The 18,462-nt window shown below is 46.6% G+C and overlaps 1 protein-coding gene across 2 annotated transcripts in view; it reads left to right on the top strand.

Annotated features, from left to right (window-relative positions):
• Mgat5 (alpha-1,6-mannosylglycoprotein 6-beta-N-acetylglucosaminyltransferase) overlaps positions 1 to 18,462 on the top strand; it is a 294,834-nt gene that overhangs the window by 212,676 nt on the left and 63,696 nt on the right. For both annotated transcript variants that reach the window (XM_038349993.2, XM_038349992.2), the window contains exon 11: positions 6,213 to 6,346. In XM_038349993.2, the coding sequence (XP_038205921.1) occupies positions 6,213 to 6,346 (134 nt within the window). The remainder of the gene's footprint in view (positions 1 to 6,212; positions 6,347 to 18,462) is intronic.

Below are 18,462 nucleotides of genomic sequence, written 5' to 3'. Positions count from 1 at the left end.
GGCAGAGGCAGGTGAATCTCTGAGTTTGGAGTCAGCCTGATCTACAGTGTGAGTTCTTGGACAGCCGGGGCTACACCGAGAAACTCTGTCAGGGTGGGGGTGGGGTCACAAGGTGGTGTGCATTTGTAATCCCAGGCTGGGGAAGAAGAGACTGGAGGGCCCCGGGACTTGCTGGCCAGCAAGGCTTGGTGAACTCTAAGAGACCCTCTCTCAGAAAATAAATTGAGAGCTGGAGAGGTGACTCAGAAGTTAAAAACACTTCCTGCTCTTGCAGAGGAACCAGGTTTAGTTCTCAGCACCCAAATGATGGCTCACAACTGCCTGTAACTCCTATGCTAGGGGCTCTGACAACCTCTTCCATCTTCAGAGTGCACCAGAAATGCATGTGCTGCATGCCTATGTGGAGACAAACACACATGTACATGAAAATCATAAATACATCTTTTTATAAGTGTACCTGCAACCCGAGAAATGATATCCAAGGGCATCCATCCTCTGATGTACATACAAACACACATGCACACATGCACACATACACACATATGCTTGGTTACCTGCACATATATGCATATATAGTTACAAAACATGAGTATGTGTGGCCACACACACACCTACACACAACCAGTAGCAGGATCCATAGTTTGAAGCTAAAAAAGTGTCCATAGAACAAGAGGGTGAAGAAAGCCCACCAATGGGGGTATTTTTATGTGATAAGCTCGTAGATAACTTTCTTCTTTATATCTTTCTCTGTTACTAAAGAAAAAAGAATTTTACCCTGAGGACATGCATCAGTTATAACAGGAAAAGCAATTAAAGCATTTTTATTTAGGGGAAAGAAAAATGTGTTTAATGGCAAATATCAATGTGGCCTGAGCTCTTAAAGGTGGAGAGGAGAGGGGTGGTTGCTGAGTCTTAAGAAGTTCACACCCCTGGGACCTAGTGACTAACTGTCTGTGAGGGCTGAGGAGGCAGCCCAGGCTTGCTCTTGGGGTTATGGCTTTGGGAATGTGTATTGTGTGTGTAACTTAAAATTCTTAGAGACATTTAAAAGACTTACCAGGAGAAAAATGGGCCTTGGAGATTTGTGCAATTGAAAGCAAAGTCAGTTTCATTTACTAAGAACTCATATTTTAAAAAGACAGGAGAGGCTGGGATGTAGCTCCGTGGGCAGAGTGCGTGAATAGCATGCAGGAAGCCCTGGGTCTCCCCAGTACAACATAAACTGGGCATGGTGGTAGACTCCTGCCATCCCAGCGCTCTGGAGGTGGAGGCAGGGGCATCAGAAGTTCAAGGTCATCCTCAGCTACGTAGTGAGTTCAAGGCTAACCTGGGCTACCTGAGACCACGTCTCAAGTAAAACAAACAAAAAAAAGTTGTAGCCACAAATACGCCTGGCAGAACTGCAGTGATACGGTTTATCTATGTATAATAGTGTAGAATGTGCGTGTACTTCTGTCTTCTTGTGTGCATTCTAGACTATAGTAGAACATGCTTTTGCTCTGAAAGCATGGTTTACTGCCGTTATTCACAAGGTACAGAAAATGAAGTATTTATACCGTGATGCTGTCTGTAGAATTGTAAAAGGAGGTTCTGGCGCTGAACCCCAGGACTGCCCCTCCCAGCCATAGGTCTCCCTGCATCTGCATCCATTAGAGCCATTGTGGAGATAAAATGAAAAGTCGCTATTGTTGTGTGACTCTTCTTCCGGGCCACCCGGCTAGCTTAACCCCCGAAATAATCACACAGAAACTGTATTCATCTAAACACTGCCTGGCCCATTAGTTCTAACCTCTTATTGGCTAACTCTCACATCTTGATTCAATCCATTTCTAATAATCTGTATGTCACCACGAGGTACCGGGAAAGATTCTAACCAGCGTCAGTCTCAGGCAGGAGCTTCATGGTGTCTGCCACACTGCCCTTCTTCCCAGCATTCTGTTCTGTCTATCCACCTACCTAAGTGCTGCCCTATCAACTAGGCCAAGGCAGTTTCTTTAATAACCAATGAAAGCAACACAAATACAGAAGGACCTCCTACACCACGCTATCATTTTCTCTGTGCATTGTTTTTCTTGTTTCTGTGGCAAAATACTTGACAAAAGAAATTTAAGGGAGGAGGGGTTTGTTTGGGCTCACAGTGTGTGTGTGTGTGTGTGTGTGTGTGTGTGTGTAGGGGTCCAGTCCATCAAGGCATGGCAGCAGGAGGGTGAGGCGGCTGGTCGTATGGCATCCACAGTCAGGAAGCAGAGAGAGCTGAAGGCTGATGCTCAGCTCGCTTTCTCCTTTTTATTCAGTCTCAGACCCCAGTCCCTGGAGCAGTGCCATCCACATTCAGGGTGGGTCTTCCCTCCTCAACTTGCCCAAAGGCTGGTCTCGTAGGTGGTTGTAGCTCCCTTCTAGTCGGAAGTCTTTGCCATCACACAGGCTTGGGACAAGTCTTGGAAAGTAAAGAGAACTCAGATATCGGGGTGGTGTCTGTAGACATCCCACTTGTTTCTCTTCCAGGATGAATTACAGAAAGTGCAGCATTCCCTGAGTCTCCTTTATCGTGGGAGTCCATTGATTTACCCTGAAATGCAAACATTGACCCTCATGCCCTCTGACCACAGTTGATGTCTGTTTTCATCATAGGCAACGCAAAGGAGACACTTTGGGTTGAGGTTAGAACAAGATGAAAAGTCATTTTGTAAAAATGTGTGTGTGCATGTGTGATTTGAGGGAGAAGCGTGCAGGTACCAGCAGGCCAGAGGCATGCAGTCCTCCTTGGAGACAGAGTTTCAGGTGAGCTGCCAGACATGGAGACATAGGAACCAAACTTGGGTCTTCTGGAAGAGCAACAAGTACTCCTAACCACTGAGCCTTTTTTCAAAAAGATGACCTTCTCTAGATGACGAAAGGCTTTTGGTATCATCAGGCACGCCTCTAGCGTTGGATTCCTTATAAGCAAAGTGAAGAATGCTTTGGTTTAGGGTGGGGTTCTCGCCATAGAAGTTTGGATGCACACAGCTGCTCTGTAGGTGGCCACACTGGGACTGAAGCTACTTAGAATCACCTACTGGTGGGAAGGGAAGTCTTATGCCCTCATGTTGAAGACGCCCAGGGTCTGGTGACAAGTTGTGTTACCTAGACCAGAGACGTGGAAGGTCAGGCGTGTGTTCTGGCTGTGTGTCTGTATGTGTAATGCCACCAGCAGACAAGTGCCGCCCCTCCAGTGACTCTCACAGTGAGGTTAGGAATTTAAAATGTGGACGAAATTTCAGGGGGAAACTTCTATATGTAATGTGCTTTTCAGACAGCCTCAAAGTTGATTTAGGACCAAAGTACAATCACAGCACAGCACAAGAAGAATAGGGCATGGGGGCGTGGGGGCATGGCTCAGTTGGTATGCTTGCCTGACAGGCTGGACTCTCTGGAGTCCATCCCCAGTCCCACATAAGCCAGCTGTAGTGGCGATTGCCTGTGATCCTAGCACTGGGGAGGTGGAGACATGAGGAGTAGAAGTTTAAGGTCATCCTTGACTACATAGGGAGTTTGAGGCCAGCCTGGGCTACATGAGACCCGGCCTCAAGGAAAAAGAATACACTCTTTCTTCCCCCTTTGTCTCTCCATTCATGCTATAAGCTAAAAAAAAATCTTTGACAAAAATAAATTACACACGTGTATTTTTTTTCTTTTGGCAATTTTTAATCTTATTTTTGCTCCATTTTAGATAATATGACATATAATAAGATCCACTAAATATTTTAGATAGTCATTTTTTTGTAAGTGCCCATATGGGGACTTAGATAAACGGAATCACAGAAACAAACATCTCAAAGAATAGAGTGTTAGTCACCACAACAGTTTCCTGAAAATACCAGTTCAAAACTGCCATGTTAAAGTCTAGAGCCCCAGATGCCAATCTTGGCCTTTTAGCATAACAAAGGACTGCCTTAAGGATGCTTCCCAAAGCACAGGCTGTCTCCCAGTCCCTCCTTCTTTCCTGTTCTAGAGCCCTCCCTCTGTGCCCCTGGAAAAAGAGGAAAAAGAAAAACAGCAGCAGGCAGCCAGTGCTTTGTCTCTTGTTGGCCATAGAATTTATTCAGTAATTTACTCTTCAGCTAACTGTAGCCATGGCCTTGCCTCTGGGCTCTGGTTCAAAAACACAGAAATGAGGGAACAGATTGGCTTGGCCAAGCACAACTCCCAGTCACAGCCCTGCTCTCTCCTCCCTCCTCCTGTCACCGCCATTAGGCACAGGCGCTGGAGACTGGCTGATGACATGGTAGTGTTTATGTAGCCTGTGCATCGCCACATCTCCTTTGCATCCGCGCCCCTCTTCCCCCCATCCTCCCTCAGAAAGGTGACAACAGACCTGGGGTGTCTCGTTCCTAGCAGGCCACCTCCGAAGGCCGGGAAGGTTTTCAGAGGCTGGGAAGTGGCTCAGTCAGTAGTGAAGTACATCATAGGCACCCACATAAAAATGCTGGGTGTGGCAGCACTCGCAGTCCCAGTCCTGGGGAGGTGGAGACAGGCAGGTGGCTGGAGCTCCTTGGCCAGCCAGCCTAGCCGAAGCAGTGAACTCACAGTTCATTGAAAGACACTGTTGAAGATGGAGGGGCTAAAGAGATGGCTCAGTGGTTAGGAGCTCATGCCTCTGCTAGTTCCAACACAACCAGCAAGTCACAACCTCCTGTAGCCCCATTTCTGGGGATCCAACGCCCTCTTCTGGCCTCACGTGGGCACATGCCTAAACACATAAAAAATGTTTAAAAAATAATAAGGTGGAAATTGTATGAACAAGACTCCTGAACTCTGGCTTTGTGCGTGTACATGCCCATCCCCAACACAGAACTTCTGAACTGACTTTGTATCTGGCAAAGCTTTCCTTGGCTCCTAGAAACCCAGAGCAAAGGTAGCAAGATGACTTCCCCTGACATTAAGCACCCAAAGGCAAATGGACTTGGCTGAACCTGCAGTGTCTGGGATGTACCAAATGACCAATCTCAACTACTGGGGGCACTTGTCTTTGTCTTATTTATCGCTGTTTTATTTGGGCCAGACTAAAACAATGGTTGCTTCATTTCATATCAGCCATGTGTGACCTTTGCTGAGCCATCTGAAGGCCACACAAGTAGAAATTTAGAATGAGATGGGAGTTAGAGTTGATGCGGGTCCTATTTAATCAAGAGAGCATTGTCTTCTGATCAGATAGCCCTGCCTGGTGGCACATACTTGGAAATCACAGAGGGCGGAGATGGCTCCAGTTGATAAAATGATAACCACAGGAGAACCTGAGTTCGGTTACCAGAACTGACATAAAAAGCCAGGCGTCGTCACACACACACACACACACACACACACACACAACCACACACAACCACAGCACTGGGGACACAGGGGTAGGAAGCTCCCCAGGGCTCACTGACAGCCAGCGTGTGGCTGTTGCGCAGGCAGCCTGGCTTGATGATATCAAAGGGGCTTAGGGTATCATCAAGCTGTGACTCCCATGGTGCAATCCATGTTTGACCATGATACAGTAGTACATGGCTGTAATACTGTGTTTGTGTGTATAGGTCAGAGGTTGATGTTTACTATCTTCTTCAATAACTTCCATCTTAGTATTTATCCCTTTCTCCATCTGTCTGTCTGTTTTGAGGCAAGGTCTCTCAGTGAACCTTGAGTTTACCCTTTTCTGCTAGACAGGCTGGCCATCGAGGCCCTGGGATCCACCTGACTCCATCAATGCTGGGATTATAGACATGGACCCCCCCCCCCCCCCCCCGCCTTTTCTCTGCATGCATCTATGATAGAGCTTAGGTGCTCATGCTAGCGTGGCCAGTGCCTTCTCTCTGAGCTGTCTCAGCCTGATCAGACTTGAGCTGCCAGGCTTAGCCACAGCCCTCCACAGACTCTCCCCGAATCTGGGACTCACAGACGAGGCTGTGCTGCCATTTCCCACTCAGCCCATCTCCCTAGCCCCTGTGTTTCTTTTAGCAGAGAAAAACCCACAGAGGAGGTGAAATTGCAGATTATGCTGCTTGATTCTGATTTACCCAAACTAGATGGCAAACCCAGCTGGAATCATAGTTGATTGAGCTCCCGGGTGAGGCATAAACAGATTAAGTACAAGCAGTACCAGTGGGTTAGATGGCCTGTGTTGAGTCTGTAATGCAACCGCTGATCTGTGCCTGCTAAATGTTCACAGCCCTGTCTTTTGCTTTCTACATCAGCTCACACCCCAGACAACAGCTTTCTGGGCTTCGTGGTCGAGCAGCACCTGAACTCCAGTGACATCCACCACATTAACGAGATCAAAAGGCAGAACCAGTCCCTTGTATATGGCAAAGTGGATAGTTTCTGGAAGGTGAGTCAGCCCGCCTGCGTGTCGAGCTCTCTGAAAGGAAGCTTGTGAGGTAATTTAATTTTGCTTTGATCCAGGGAGTAATCAAGCCAAGCACCCGGGGCTTGCGTCGTCCACTAGACATGAACAGAAGTGCACAAGTGTTCAGTTGCTCTAGTAGGCTGTCATCTTAATTGTGCCTGGAGTTGCTTGTCCCTCCTTACAGCATCAGTACCCCACCCTTTTACCTCTTTGCAAGTTAGATGTGAAAAGTGGACTAGGGAGATGCTCGGTGGGTTAAGTGCATGAGGACCTGAACTCAGATTCCTGCGGCCACATAAAAAGTAGGGCATGGTAACGTGTGCTTACAACTCCAGCAATGCTGGGTGGATGCAAAGTCAGAGGGTCCCTAGGACACGCTGGTCAGCCGGTCTAGCTGAATCAGCGTGTTCCAGGTTCAATGAGAGATCCTGCCTCAGAAAATCCAGGTGGACCGTGACATAGAAGGTTTAATGGGTACCAACCTTTATATATAACATATCTGCCTCAGGGAGCCAATGTTGTAATTTTGAAAGACTTTTGAAGGACAGACATCTCCAGGATTTTTCAAACATATTTCTTCCTTAATACCCAATAAAACCCTTCTTGGAATAATCACAAGCTGTAACCTTGTGTCTCCCCCATGGTGGAAGTTAAAAACTGACCTCTGAGGGTATCAGTGACATGCGCAACTAGGAGTTCTGATCTGCTGTTCAGAAAATAAACGGTGCAGACCCTTCAGGTTTGTAGTGCTGACTATATCAAAGGAGCAAAGGAACTGGCAGGAGGTTTTTTTTTTTTACATCTATTCATCTCTCTCTCTCTCTCTCTCTCTCTCTCTCTCTCTCTCTCTCTCTCTCTCTCTCTCTCTGTGCGTGTGTGTGTGTGTGTGTGTGTGTGTGTGGCTTATACATCCATGTAGAGATCAGAGGACAACCTGAAGGAGCCATTTCTTTCCTTCTACCATGTGAGTTCCAGGTTCTAGAGATTAAACTTGGGTTGGCAGGCTTAGTGGCAAGTATCTTCGTGGACTAAGCCATCTTGTGGGTCCCAATGGCTATGGTGGACATGGACTTATTCCCAGACAATGGTTTTTATTGTAGACAACTAGACTCTGTACTACATAGTATAATGGTTCTCCACTAAGGACAGTGTCACTGCCTCCCACCTCCAGCGGGTGATCCGGCAGTGTCTCCCGACAATCCTGATCGTCATGTCTGGGTGGATAGTAGTAGTGTCCAGTGGTGCAGGTGAGGAATATTATAAGCATCCCATAGTGCATAAGAAGGTTCCCCTGCATAGTTCTGACATACAATGGCAATGATGCCAAGATTGAGGACCTCCGCTCTCACAAAATAGCTATTCTTTATGTGTTATCACAAGTTGAATATTCCTAACTAAAAAATTTGAAATCCCAAATACTTGTTGCTAGCATGGTGCTGGGAGATTTAGGGGTGGGGGAATTCTACCCATGACATCATGTGGCAGGTCTCAGTTCAAACCCAGAAATTTAGGAAATGACTCTCATCCTCTGTGTATACAGACAGTGTAAGGTATAAGGTGAATGTGAAATTTGTCCCCATGGGCTCACATGTTGTGTTGATCCTGAGCTGTTGCTACTATTTTGGAAAAATTTGGAGCCTTTAAGAGGTGGTGCCTCCCTGGAGGAAGTAGTTCACTAGAGGAGGGCCTGGAGGATTCGGATTTGTAGCCTTGCCCTGCTTCCTGTTCACCATCTCTGCTTTCTGAATAGACACTACACAGCCTAAGTTGGTCAAGTAATACTTAGTACATAGATTAGGATGGCCTCAAACTCTTAGCAATCCTCCTGCCTCATTTGACTCCCCCAAATATCTGGGATTACAGATATAAGGACTTCCTACGAGCCACCATGATCAGCCTTGTATTTTGAAACATGGTCTTTGTGTTATCCAGGCTGCCATGGAACTTTAGATCCCTCTGCTGAAGTCTTCCTGGTACAGGGATTCAATGTGTGCACCACACACCCAGGTCTTGGCTTGTTGTCTTCACAGAACTCATCAGTAGGGTTTAGCACATCTCACAGCGTAACTAAATGTAACTAAATCATTGATATCATTATCGGGCCGGTTAAGAATCGCCACTCCGAGAGCTGGTTCTGGGTATGAGTATGGCCAAGCCTGTGCATGTCTGGTAAATACAAGCCAGCCTGCAGACAGGCAGATGCCCATTTCTAAACTGTGTCAGCAGTTGGTGACCCCTGCCCATGTGCTGAATCCAGCCCACTGTCTGTATTTGTAAATAGCATTTTATTGGAGAACAGCCATGCCTGTCATTTGTCTGTGGATGCTTTTGTACTAAAATTGTGGAGTTGAGTAAATTGTGGCAAAGACCAGCTGACCTACGGAGGCAACAGCATTTACTGCCTGGCCTTTTCGGGAGCTCCTCGCTCACCTCTGAACTCTGGTATGTCCTGAGAAAACCCCAGTCTCTCACAGGATGCATTTTAGATAGCCTTTCCATTTCTTTTTCTCTCTGTCTCTCTCTTTATGTACATGGGTACATAAGGAATGCATGGGCATGGGCATGTGCGTGTGGAGGCCAGGAGACAGCCTTGGCTGTCATTCATCAAGCATTTTGCCTTGGTATTGACTTGACTTTTCTTTTTTTCCCTTTCCTCCCCTCTCCTCCTCTCTCCTCCCCTCCTTTCCCTTCCCTTCCCTTCCCTTCTTCCCTTCCCTTTTCATTTTCTTTCTCCTTTTTCTTGCGGGGGAGGGCGTTCAAGATAGGCTTCTCTGTAGCCTTGATTGTCTGGAACTCCCTCTGTAGACCACACTGGTCTTGAACTCAGAGATTAAAGGCCACCACCGCCCAGCTCTACCTTGTGTTTTTAAGGCAGAGTCTTTCTCTGCCCTGGAACTCACCAGTTCTACTAGGCTGGCTGGTTTGTTCAGCAAGCCCAGAAATCTGACATTCTCCAACATACCCACTACTGGTATGTTCACAAGAGTGCCACTGTGCCCAGCTTTTTATGTAGGGTTCTGTGGGGTCAAACTCAGGTTCCTCACACTTCCAAGGAAAATACTTTACTACTGAACTGTTTCTCCAGAACTCATTTGAGTTCTTCATTATGGCTGTCTGGTGATTAACTTATTCGTGGAGAAGATGAGGCAGGACTTCAGCTCTGAATTTTTTCTAAGGAATAGCTCTGTGCATAAAGGCTAGCATCAAGCTGGCTACTTTTCTAGGCTTCAGTGCAATAACGAATGCATCATTCTCATTTGGTTTCTATTGCTGTAATAAAACACTGGCCAAAACCAATCTGAAAGAGGAAAGGTTATAGTCACCTAGGGAAGCCAAGGCAGAGCCAAAACAGAGACCATGGAGAAATGCCACTTAGCCGCTAGTTTGCTTCTCTGGCTTGCTCGGCGGCCTTTCCCATACAACACAGGTGTAGTTGCCTAGGGATGGTACTGCCTATAGTGGGACGGGTCCTCCTGCATGAATAGCAGTTAAGAAAATGTCTCACGGAATATGGCCACCAGGAAATGAGACGGAGACAAATCAGATTCTTCCTTCCCAATTATATCTAGATTTGTGTCAAGCTGGCTTTGGCCAATGGGGGATATTGATAACTCAGTGGTAGATGCGTGGGCTTAAATTCCCAGCACTTGCTAGACTCTTTGTCCCATCTCCAACATTATAGCAGTTGATGGACATGATTCCACTGTTTGAATCCCTTTGTAGCCATGATTGAAGGTGGTCCATGCTGATGTCTTTTGCTCTTGGCCATCCTTAACAATGATGGAGCCACATGGCCATGGTCCCTCAATCTGTTCAAATGGCAGAGCCAAGATTCAGGCTCTGCACTACCTCTCTTGACTCAACTTCTTGTTGTCCCTTGCTTGATTGAAATTGGTGACTTCATATACAAAGCAGCGTTCCAAAGCTTGGACAATCACCCTGTGTGACCCGGGTGTTCACCAGGAGACCAGGGCAGATATTAACAAAGCAGATAAACCACTGCTCCTGTCCACTTGCCTCCCTGGTGGCCAGCTCTGCCAAGTGAAAAACTCTCCATCACAGTCATTCAAATAATTTTCTGCTCCGGATTCCAGGGCCTGACTTGCTGCAGACCTAGCCTGCCTGGCAACAAGCAAAGAAAACCTATCTCACTTGATTAGGGAAAGCTTTTGATCTGGACCTCTGAGATTATGGTTGGAAGCACACACATTCAACTTCAACCAAAAACAGATCCCTTCCCTTTGGGCCTAAGAAATGGGGCAGAATAATGTCCATAAGTGGACCGTGATTGTAATACACACACACACACACACACACACACACACACACACACACCACTTTTCTAATTAATTCTTAGTATATTCAATATATAACAGCCAGGATTGTCTCCCAATGTAGAATGGGGAGTTTGGGAGATGATTCAGTTGTTAAAGTGCTTACTGCACAAGCAAAAGGATTCGAGTTCAGATTCCCAGTGCTCAGTTGAAAGCGGTGCAAGGTAGAACACACTGTAACCCCAGCACTGAGGAGGCAGAGAGACAGAAGGATCCTGGAGCTCGCTGGCCAGCTAGTCTAGCCAAATTAATGAGCTTCAGGTTCAGCCTCATGGAGCCCAGGCTGGTCTTCAACTTAGCCAAGGGATAACCTTGAACATCTGATCCTCCTGCCTCCACTTCCTGAATGCTGAGATTACATTTCACTACCATACCATTATATGCAGTGTTGCAGATGGAACCCAGAGCTTCTGGCAAGCAAGTATTCTGCCACCTGAGCCACAGCCTCATCCTAAGATGTATGATTATTAACCGCGTTCTTTGGATTGCTACAGTACAGTCACTATGAGCTATCTGAGGACAGCCGCCACCGTATTTGGTCCATCCTATGAGAGATACACTGGCATTCTCCAGTGATGATTTCCAATATTTCAAAACAGTGGGAACGCTGCTTTAAACCACCAGAAATAAGTCTGAAAAGTCTATAGTCTAAGTGACCTCCGAGTCTGAGATGGAGCCCCATCCAAAGAACTATGCAATTATCTGGCTTGCTAATTGGGTTGACTCTGGCTTCATGAAATGCAGGGAGAATTGGAAATGGGAGTCATTTGGAGGAAAGAAATTCCATTGATTTCATAGTAGGGATTAACTGCTTTTAATGCGCGGTTTAATGAACCACCAAAGACCATTATAATTAGGGAATAGGACTGAAATTCTTGAAAAGAACCCGATTTTGAAGTAGGCAAACCTGTGACCATACCTTCCTCCTTACCGGATAACAGAGATTAAATGAGGCCATCAACAGCCACCATATGTGTCAACCCTAAGGTTAAAAGAATCAATATTGAGTCTTTTTGAAATCTAATATTATCATAGCTCCTTTAAAAAAGATTTATTTTATTACTTTTTTAATATATGTAAGTGCGTGTATTTGTTGAAGGGAGGCTGCTGTTGGTTCCCTGACTGTGCAGCAGCTCAGTCCCGAAATAATCACACAGAAACTATATTATTTAAATCACTGCTTAGCCCATTAGCTCTAGCTTCTTATTTGCTAACTCTTACGTCTTAATTTAACCCATCTCCATTCATCTGTGCATCATCACGAGGTTGTGGCCTCCCAGTAAGTTTCGGCATCTGTCTCTGGCGGCGGCTCCATGGCTTCTCCCTGACTCTGCCCTCTTCCTCCCAGCATTCATTTAGTTTTCCCCATCTAGCCTGTTCCCCTATAGCTCTGCTATAGACCCAAAGCAGTTCCTTTATTAACCAATGGTATTCAACAGCATACAGAGGGAAATCCCACATATGTGTTTACTGGTGGGTGTGTTCACATAAAGAGCCAGGTGGCCCCAGGAGTCCAGAAGAGGGGATTGGATTCCCTGACTCCAGTTCCAGTGGCTATGAACAACTCAATATGGATATTCTGGTAGTCGTACGTCATCCTGACACAAAGTTATCTGAAAGGAGTGAACAACAATTGAGAAAATGCATTCATAGGATTCTGGGGGTGTAGGGCCATTTTCTTAATTAGTGTTTGGTGAAGGAGGCCCAGCCCATTATAGGTGGTATTATCCCTGGGCAGGTAGTCCCTTGACTCTATAAGAAAGCAGACTGAGCAAGCCATAAGGAGCAAGCCAGGTAAGCAGCATCCACTTCATGGACTCTGCATTAGCTCCTGCACCCAGGTTCCTGTCCTGTTTGAGTTCCTGTTCTGACTTCCTTCAAGATGAACCATGACTGTGAAAATGTAAGCCAACAAAAGCCTTTCCTCCTCAACTTGCTTTGGTCATGGTGTTCGTCACAGCAATAGCAACCCCTAACTAAGACAGTGGGTTCAGGAAGCCCCAACTCAGATTCCTCTTGCAAGAGCAGTAAGTGCACACCTTTACATCTGAGTCCCCTCTCCAGTTCCATCACAGCTCTTGGTCCAGGTCTAAACAAAAGAACTTTATAAGTAAAGACCCCCCCCTCTAGTTTCTTACCCTTGGATATGGCAGTCCTAAGGAACCTGATCATGGTTTCTTCAGACCCTAGGCTTACACCGGAAAACAGGTTTGAAAGAATCCTTTTGAGGACAGCTATTCATCAGGCAGAGGCATTTGCATGCCTTCTGTACCTAGGCTCATGAAATATGGTAGAGCCTTCTCCTCTAACTCAGGTAGTAGCTTGTGGTAACTGGGAAAAAAGATAGAGATAAGAAACAAAAGGAACCATCAGGAATGCTAGTTCATTGGATAGAAGTGCTTGCTGCCAGCCCACAACTATGATCCCAGGACCCACATGATAGAAGGAGAGAATCAAACTACCACAGCTGTCCTTTTGACCTCTGCACACACCCCATGGCATCCTCGCCCTCCCAAATAAATAAGCAAGTGAATCCTCATAAACTGGGAAGATGGCTCGGTCATTACGTGCTTTCTCTACAAGCAAAAAGGACCCAAGTTGATCTGCAACAGATATAAACAAAAGGGGTATGGTAGTACCTGTAATGCCTGCATTGTGGAGGCACAGACAGGTAGACCCCAGCCTACTTGGAGAGTTTTAGGCTACTGAGACTCTCAAAAATACAAGGCGGATAGGATCCGAGGATGGCCCCCACGTGCATATGCACACACTTTTAGACACAAGTACACACACCCTACAATACAAAGAGAGGAAAGCTTACAATCCAGGGCCCTCAAAGGCTCCTACAACAAAACACTGGTTGTAACCCAGCCTGGGCCACATCCCCCACAGACCCCTGCACATTTGCTGAGTATGTAATACGAGGACCAGCAAAGATCAGGCAACCTTTTCCCCCTCGTTTTCCTGGTCATCCATTCAGCTTCTGCAAGCTTTCTGCTTCCATTGTAAGGAGCTTGTCTCTTGGCAGAACAACACGTTCTCCCGGACGAATCCATCTGTCAGTCTGGAGATGCTGACTGTGGACAGTCTGGGACAGTGGGAGGAGCCCTGGGCAGGAAAGCAGACTTGACTGTCTGGGCTACCTGCTGCTTGTCTTCTGGTCTTGGCTTTCCTCTTTTTGTAAAATGCTGCAGCTGCCCTGCCTGTTCTCTCCCATCCCCAGAGTCTGTGATGCTATAATCCAGACCCCTCCTTGGCCTTGTCTAGTTCTTTCAAGATCAAGCAAGAAGGAAGTAGCCTTCCGAAGAACTCGGTGGGCATCAGAGTAGGGCAGCACCAGACAGGAGTCTGGGAGAGGACAGAGGGCAGGGAAGTGGACAGACCATGCACAGAGTCCACAAAGCCAACTGCCCAGAGAGCATCCATGAACATAGGAGACTAAGGGTCCCATATGGGTCTGCAGTATGGGTCTGCCAAGAATTGACTATGGGCCTCCAAGTTGAGCCTTAACATATAGGATAAAGGGCTGTTTACTCAGTATTTGGGAGCACTAAGCATAGTGCCTCTCCGTGGGAACACTCAAGGTATTGGTCCCCTGCTTCTGTACTAGTGTGCCCACCTGGAGACAGTGGGATGCCATCCTTAATGTGGCCAATTATTTCGGCTCCCTGTGTCTCTGAGTTCTTTTTACAAAGTGAATAAGAACAGTAGCGTGTTTGTTAGGGGTTGAGTGAAGATTGCATGAGTTAATAAATACACTCATGCTTCAGTTAGCCATGGGAAGACAGTCTGAGAATGCATTGATATGTGAAATTGATTATAGATTCATCATTGTGCAGATAGCATGAAGTGCTTAAACTAAAATGGCTACAGTGTCCGCCAGCTACTCTACAGACTACTCGGGGCCTCCGTTGTACAGCCTGTCCGTGACAGAGATGCGTGTTGTTGTGTAAATCTGTTATAGCAGTGTCTTCTCTTCTTTGATGTCTGTTGAATTTTTCTACTACCAATATGATTTTCAGGGTTGAGGATACAGCTCAGTCAATAGGGCACTCACTTAGCATACACAAAGCCCTGGATTTGATTTCCGGTACTATATAACCAGGTATGATGGTACATGCTGTAATACCAGCATTATAATACCAGGGAGGTGGGAGCTGAAGGATTGGAAATTCAAGGTTATCCTTAGCTACATTAGGGGTTCAAGTCTAGCCTGAGCTATAGGGAAAGGTCCCAAATAAATAAATAAACCTCTAGTGGTGAATTAAATTGATGCACTTTTGGTCTAGAGGAATAAAATGTAGAGAGACTCAGAAACCTGTCATTTGAAGATGGATTGAAACCAGTTTGTTGGTCAAGGCTTAACCAAGGTTGGGGTTGGTGAGGAAAGGACCTTGTAGAGATAGACAGTAAGAGACCAAGCTAAAAAGGGATAGGAAAAGAGTTGAGAGTTTCCAGGAACCCCAGAGGCAGATGAACTGAGCTGAGAGAGCCACATGGGAAACCATCGAGCCCCCACTGCTGTGGCTGCAGACACTGGGGCTGAACTTCTGAGAGGTGTCTTTGTAAGGTTTGTCTTTGCAGAATGTGGGTGGCAGAGAAATCAGGGAGGGTAGAGGGGGACCCAGGCTGGCAGAGTCAAGGAAATATGTTGCCCACATGTGCTTTTCATGCAACTGTGCCCAAAGCACATCTTTACCCTGCAGAGGCTGAATCCCACTCCCAGCACTTACATTGAGCCAGCACAATACTTTTAAAATTAGAAAATATGCCATAGGAGGGCTGGGGGATGGCCACTCAGGAAAGTGTTTGCTGTACAAGCGTGAAGACCTGAATTTGATTACCAGAATCTGTGTAAAAAGTGAGGCATGGGGCGTGTGTTTGTACTCCCAGCACCGTGGGGGAAGAGACAGTAGAGTCTATGGGGCTTGCTAGCTAACCAGTCTACCCCCCAAAACACCAAGTCTTCAATCCCAGTGTCATACCCTGTCCCTGAAATAATAATAATAATAATAATAATAAGAAGAAGAAGAAGAAGAAGAAGAAGAAGAAGAAGACTCAAACAGCAAAACAAAAAGATAGGAATATGGGAAAGGGACTTGTGATTAGGAGGAAGGGTCAACGGGGATAGGAGGAACACGAGGAAGGGTAAGGGATGAGAATAATCGGAATTCATCATATACATGTAATCAAAGAACTAATTTAATAAAGGTTATAAAGGAAATTAAGAGACCAAAACTAAATGATAAGGTGATGGCACACAAGGTTGTTTTGTGACCGTGTACATATATACACACCCACACAGAAAGGGACAGAAGGGGGGAGGAGCAAAGGAAAGAAAGGGACAGAGAGAGAGAAGAGAGAACGAGTTGTTTGGAGATGTTTGTCAGAAAAGCTAGAATTCCAAGCTTGTTTTGGCAATATAAACAATGCATAAACTGTTTGGAACTAAGGGGTACAGCTACTAAGGGGTACAGCTCCCGGGTTGTTCCTGGGATGACAGTCCTTCTGAAGGTGTTGTGTCAGGTCTCCAGAACAGAGTCTGCAGATACTATTCAGTTAGAGGAGCATGCAGAAGGCCCTGGGTTCCGTCCCCAGCACCATGCCCACAGCACATCTATAATCTCAACCCTTGGGAGGTGGAAGAAGCAGGATCCGGGTCATCCTCCAGCTGTATGTCAAGCTGAGGACCAGTCTTGACCACACGAAACCCCATCTCAAATACGTTAAAATAGGGCCAGTGAGATAGCTCAGTGGATACGGGTGCTCTAGACCAGCCTGGGTGCCTGAGCTCAGTGCCCTGCTCCACCTGTTGAAGGAGAGGACACTCCCAAGGGTTGCCCTTTGACCTCCCACATGCCCCCTCAACACAAATAAGTCAATGTAATTACAACATTTAAAAATTAAATAATAAAAAGAGAGTTTGCCCGTTCACTCAGATAATGACTGGTAGGAATTTTGCAAGCTACCCAGCACTCTTTCACGGCCCCAGGAACGATTAAAGCAGTCTTTCAGATAACAAAATGAAGGAAGCCTCCTTTAGAGCAAACAGTTTGCCAGAATGGGTGTGTTGCTTTCCTGCCTTCTGCACGGATAATCACGCTTGGGAGAGACAGCACTCAGGCCGAGGTTTGAATGATGAGTGACAGAATCTTAGGTTTTCTTATAGGTGGTTAGGGAGTCAGCGGAGCAGCAAAAGGAGTCGTGTGACCCACCTGTCCACTGACCAGGGCTGCTCTGACCTGAGCTGCTCTCCTACTAATATAAGCAGCCAAATATCAGTCACTAAAGCTCAGGCTAGTAGAGACCAGGCCCCAGAAGATCTTTTCCAAAAGCCAAAACCATCTTGAGAAGCAGGAGACTAGGGCAGCCAGCAAATATCCTGAGGATGGGGTGCTTCCAAAAGGTTCCCAGGCGCCCATCCCCCACGCCCTAATAGCTCTTAGTAAACACAGCTGTCGTGATTGTAATCTGCCCAGAGGCTTCCACTGTTACTCTAGCTCTAACAACTTGGCAGCTGGTGTGGGAAGAATGGCGTGGAGATAGTAAAAAGCCCGCTTTCCCAGAGCGGAGGGAGAGCAACGGGGCTGGCTATGGCGGTCTACAGAGCCCATCTAGGTGTGCAGAACCTGTGCTTCACAAGGAGGAAGAGCTAGGTAGGTCTCTAATCGTCTAAAGGAGTCTGGTGCCCAGGTAATCTTAAGGGAAAGCCAGGGAACTTACACAGGAAGTGTCGTTAAAGCGCTGCAGGCCTTGGAGAGATGACCCCATCACTAAAGCTCTTGACGCACAAGCCTCAGAACCTCTGTCCCCAGAATCCACATGAAAAGACCGGACATGGGGGCATACACTCATGATCCCCACACTGGGGAGGCAGAGACAGGAGGACCCCTGGGGCTCACAGGCTAACCAGTCTGGCTTATTCAGTGAGCGCCAGTGAGGGGCTGCGCCTCAGAGACAAATGTCGATGATGCTCTAGGAAACCCACATGAAGCTGTACTCTGGTTTTCAGATGTGTTCACATGCACACATGGTCCACACAGTTGTCTTCGTCTGATATAGAAGGTAAAGATTGTTCATGGGCTGGAGATATGGCTCAGTGGTTCAGAGCACTGGGCACTGGCTGCTCTTCCGCAGGACCCACGTAGTGATTCACAACTGTTTGTAGCTTTAGCTCCAGGGGATCTGATGCCCTCTTCAGGATTCTTTAGGCGCTGTGTATCCATGCTGCACAGACACACATGCAGGCAAAGCACCCATGCGTATAGAATAAATTGAATTAATTCACTAAATACAAAAGAAGAATGATCCTGCAGGAGGATGGATCCACATGCCTCGGAATTTCTGTGCTCTGATGGCCACAGCCCTCTGAATGGAACACGGATCAAACTATGTCGATTATCGTATTTCCCCTCCAGTTAGATCAAGGGTGTGTTTTGTAGTTGTTTTGTTTGTTTGTTGTTGTTTGGGAGGGTTGTTTTGTTTTGCTTTGAGTTTTGCTCACCTAGGCACACTGGTCAAAGAATTGTCTCGGGCCAGGGGTGTCCAACCCAACACAAAGACTGCAAGTTTGAGGACTTGCTTGGGTTTTCTTTTATGTGGCACTGTAATAAGACCCGGTCATCTACCTGTCTAAAAAACAATGACATGAAAATCGCATCATCTTTTAAGTAAGCTGTAGCTTTGGATGGGGCAGCATTCACAGCTACTCTGGGCCACCGACTGGACATCCCTTCCCTAGGTAAATCACAGGGTTGATAGGGC

Source organism: Arvicola amphibius, chromosome 12, assembly GCF_903992535.2.
Source record: "Arvicola amphibius chromosome 12, mArvAmp1.2, whole genome shotgun sequence".
In the NCBI taxonomy this organism is placed as follows: Eukaryota; Metazoa; Chordata; class Mammalia; order Rodentia; family Cricetidae; genus Arvicola; species Arvicola amphibius.
Note: the sequence above shows the minus strand (reverse complement) of the source record. Positions and strands in the feature narration are given on the sequence as shown.